This window comes from Acanthisitta chloris, unplaced genomic scaffold, assembly GCF_000695815.1.
Source record: "Acanthisitta chloris isolate BGI_N310 unplaced genomic scaffold, ASM69581v1 scaffold12746, whole genome shotgun sequence".
NCBI lineage: Eukaryota > Metazoa > Chordata > Aves > Passeriformes > Acanthisittidae > Acanthisitta > Acanthisitta chloris.
In genome coordinates, this window is record NW_008676515.1 from 384 (window position 1) to 3,848 (window position 3,465).

The following is a 3,465-nucleotide window of genomic DNA, read 5'->3' on the forward strand; positions in this document are numbered from 1 at the left end:
GTCTCCGTGAAGGGCAGGAGGCTGCTGGGGCTGCCCACAGAGCCAAACGTGTCCGATAAGTTGGTCCTGAGCAAGGGGAGAGAGGGAGGTGGGAGGTGTCAGTACCCAGCTGGGCATCGCAGGAGCTGTGGCAAGGAAGGGGATAGGGGACTGGCCAAGACCCTGCACTGGGGACCTGGGATGGCGTGGGAGGGACACGGGGGCAGCGGGAGAGCTCACCTGCTCTGCACCTCCTTGGCCAGGTTGTAGACAAGGCTGAGGCGGTGGCCCTGCTTCTCCTGCTTCTCCCTCAGCATCCTCTCTGCCAGCAGGAAATACGTGGCCGTGATGTGGTTGTAGCGATCAGCCTCCAGTGCCCTGTGTGGGACCACACATCAGCACACAAGGGAGATGCTTGGAGGGATCCCCAGAGCCCTTTGCAGGGGCTCCCACCTCGGCATCTTGCCCCATCACTCACTCCTGGATGGTGTCCCGATCCGCGATGTTCCCGCACATCATGGCTTGGAGGATGATCTCGTGCTCCTCCTCGGACACACGTTTGTGGGAGGTGAGGGGCAGCAGGCAGCGGCTGGCGGGGGACGGGTCCACCCCCTGCAGCCACGCGTGGCCCTCGATCTGCTCCAGGGACGCTCGCTGCTTCGGGTCCCGCTGCAGCATCCTGGAGATGAGACTGGGGGAAAGGAGTGACACTGCAACCCTGCAGCAGCATGTGAACCCCAAACAAAGCAGCTTTACCTCCTTCTCCCACCTCCGCTCCCAGGCGTCCACCAGGAATGGGGCACCCACCCCAGGGGCAGCAGGTCGGGGCTCAGGGGGGACGGTGGGGATGGTGGTGCTTACTCAGCGCACTGTGCCGAGACGTGCGGGGGGACGGTGTAGCGGCAGTCCATGATCATAGTGAGGGTCTCGCTGTCGTTGGCCTCCTGGAAAGGGGGTTGGCCACACACCAGCATGTAGAGGAAAAAAAATCTGCAAGAAGCAGTAGTTCAGATTGCACTCACCACGGCCCAGAAGAGATCCCCCCACTCCAGGGACCTTGGGGGTCCATCCCACCAGCCCCCAGTGCTGATCCAGCTGACACCAGTGCTCACTGGGATGCTCCTTGGAGGTAACAGCTCCCAAATCCTGCCCCATGGACAAGGAGACTACAGCCCCACTAAGGCAGGGAAGGACCTTCCTCATCCCCACATCCAAGTAGGTCTCAAGGAGCTTCACCAAAGCAGTTGAGGGTCTTATCCCCTTGCCCAGGCAGGGACACAGGGAGGCCAACCCTGAGCTCTGTCTCCCCAGTCACCCTCCCACAGCACTGTTTCATGTCATTCCTCAGCTTCTCAGTTCCCAGACCCCACCACAACCATCCTGGCTCTGGGCTGTAGCAGAGGAGACACTACAGCAAGGGGACAGGGACACAGCACTGATCCAGGCTCTCCAGCTGCGTGGGTGCCAGCCGCAGTGGAATCACTGCTCTGCCCCAGGGACAGGGATGGAGCCAGCAGCATCTTCACTGGCTCCTCCTGCCCAGAACACAAACTCCTGCAGAAGGCAGATTTAGGATGCTGAGCACGCCCCAGGGCTCTCCGTTAATATCTTCAGCTGCTTAAGTCAAGTGTTTGAAAATTTCTCATCTGCGTCGGTTTTCTCCCTTCATTTCCCTTTGCAGCGCCACCAGCTTATTTTTCTACCGCCTCCATAAGCTATCCCTGTTCTCAACTCGGGATCCGCCTTTCCCTGAGCCAACGCTGGGCTTTTTCCTTTAAGGGCTCGTGTTTTGCTTTGCTAAATCCTCCTGCCCTAATTCCAGCCAGCCAGCTTGGATCCTGCTTCCCCTCCCACGTCCCCTCTGTCACGGCAGAGCCTCTCGGAGCCCCCAGCCCTGCGCCCTGGGACACTCTCCCCAGACCCCGCGCCCTGGCCAGGGAGGAAGGGCGCCGGGAGCCATGGAGAGGAAGCGGTTTTCAGGGCGGGGATGGAGCAAAGGAAACTTTCAGAGCTCCTCCACCCGAACAGCAGCATCCCGAGCAGACTTCCTTCCTGCCTCACCCCCCAAATAACCACTAGCGCCAGACTGCCTGCAGCTGCATCCTCACACTGCTTCTCCCAAGCCCTGGTGAGTGCTACACCAGGCTTGCAGCTTGCTTGGGCTTTTTCCACTCCCTGGCATGAACCATTTCTGTGGGATCTTGGCAGGTGCTGGGATGGTTTCTGCAGGGAGGACCTCCCAGTGCCAGGGCAGCTGAAGACCCAAGGGACAGGCTTGCTCCCTGCAGGGACAGCAGTGTCACCGGGTGCTCCCAGTGTAAGGGGCCGAAAGTGAGGTGGTACCCAGCTGGCAGGACTACACTCCAGGCAAGAGACACATCCCCAGGGCACCCAACCACCCTTACCAACAGCTGGGGCGTCATACTCATCCCCAAGCAGGATCTCTGGTGCTGAGTAGGCCAGGGAGCCACAGCTGGTGGTGAGCATCTTGCCGGGCTGGAAGCGGTTGCTGAACCCAAAATCGGTGAGCTTGACCAGCCCCTGCTCCTGGAAGAAGACCACATTCTCGGGCTTGAGGTCACGGTGCACCACGTGGAGCTTGTGGCAGTAGGAGATGGCGTGGACGATCTGGGCGAAGTAGTGCTTGGCCCGTGGCTCGGCCAGGCCTCCCTCGTGCCTCATGATGTGGTCAAACATGTCCCCTCCGTCGCCCAGCTCCAGGATGAGGTAGAGCTTGGCGTGGGTGTCGATGACCTCGTAGAGACGCACCACATTGGGGTGCTGGACCAGCTTCATGCAGCGCACCTCCTGCAGCAGCTGTCCCGCCGCCTCCCCGGCCAGCTTGCTCTTGTCAATCACCTTCACGGCCACGCGCTGCCCGGTGAAGACGTGCCGCGCCAACTTCACCACCGCAAAGTGACCCTTGCCCAGCGTGCGCTCCAGGTCGTACAGACCCGCGATCTTGCCCTCGCCGCAGCCCTGTGCCCCAGCCATCGTGGTGGAGTCAGGTGGGGACAGGCATCAGGCGCTGTGGGATGGAGGAGACAGTGAGCAACGTGGGGTGAGGGACAGGGCACCCCCGAAGAGCAGGTTCCTCAGCACCACAGACAGCAGGATCCTGAGGACATCAGAATCCCCAGCACTCTGGGCACCCCTTACACCTCACCTCCAGTCCCCAGCACCCTGGATATCCCAAATACTCTACTTCCACGCCTAGGGTACCCCGTAATCCCCATGTCAGGGTCCCCAGCACCCCCAGCTCTCCAATACCCTCACTTTCAGTCCCGAGCACCCTGGACGTCCCCACACCCACTCCCTTTCTTCCCAGGGCATTCTGATACCTCCACCTCCAGGTATCCAGCACTGCAACACTCTGGGCACCCCACCTGTCACCCCACACTCCCATTTCCATACCCAGCATCCCGGGCACCCCCTACTCCCAACCCCCAGGTGTCCTGCACCCTGAGTACCCCAATACCTTCACCC

The 3,465-nt window shown here is 61.0% G+C and overlaps 1 protein-coding gene across 1 annotated transcript; it reads right to left on the bottom strand.

Moving 5' to 3' along the window:
- Positions 1–219: 219 nt before the first annotated feature.
- LOC103803609 (SNF-related serine/threonine-protein kinase-like) lies at positions 220–2,973 on the bottom strand (the record flags this gene model as incomplete). Its single annotated transcript, XM_009076178.1, has 5 exons — positions 2,385–2,973; positions 1,259–1,271; positions 841–969; positions 458–670; positions 220–357 (listed from the first exon to the last, which is right to left on the bottom strand). Coding segments are annotated over exons 1-5 (1,082 nt in total), but the record flags the coding sequence as incomplete, so codon positions are not given.
- Positions 2,974–3,465: the final 492 nt, after the last annotated feature.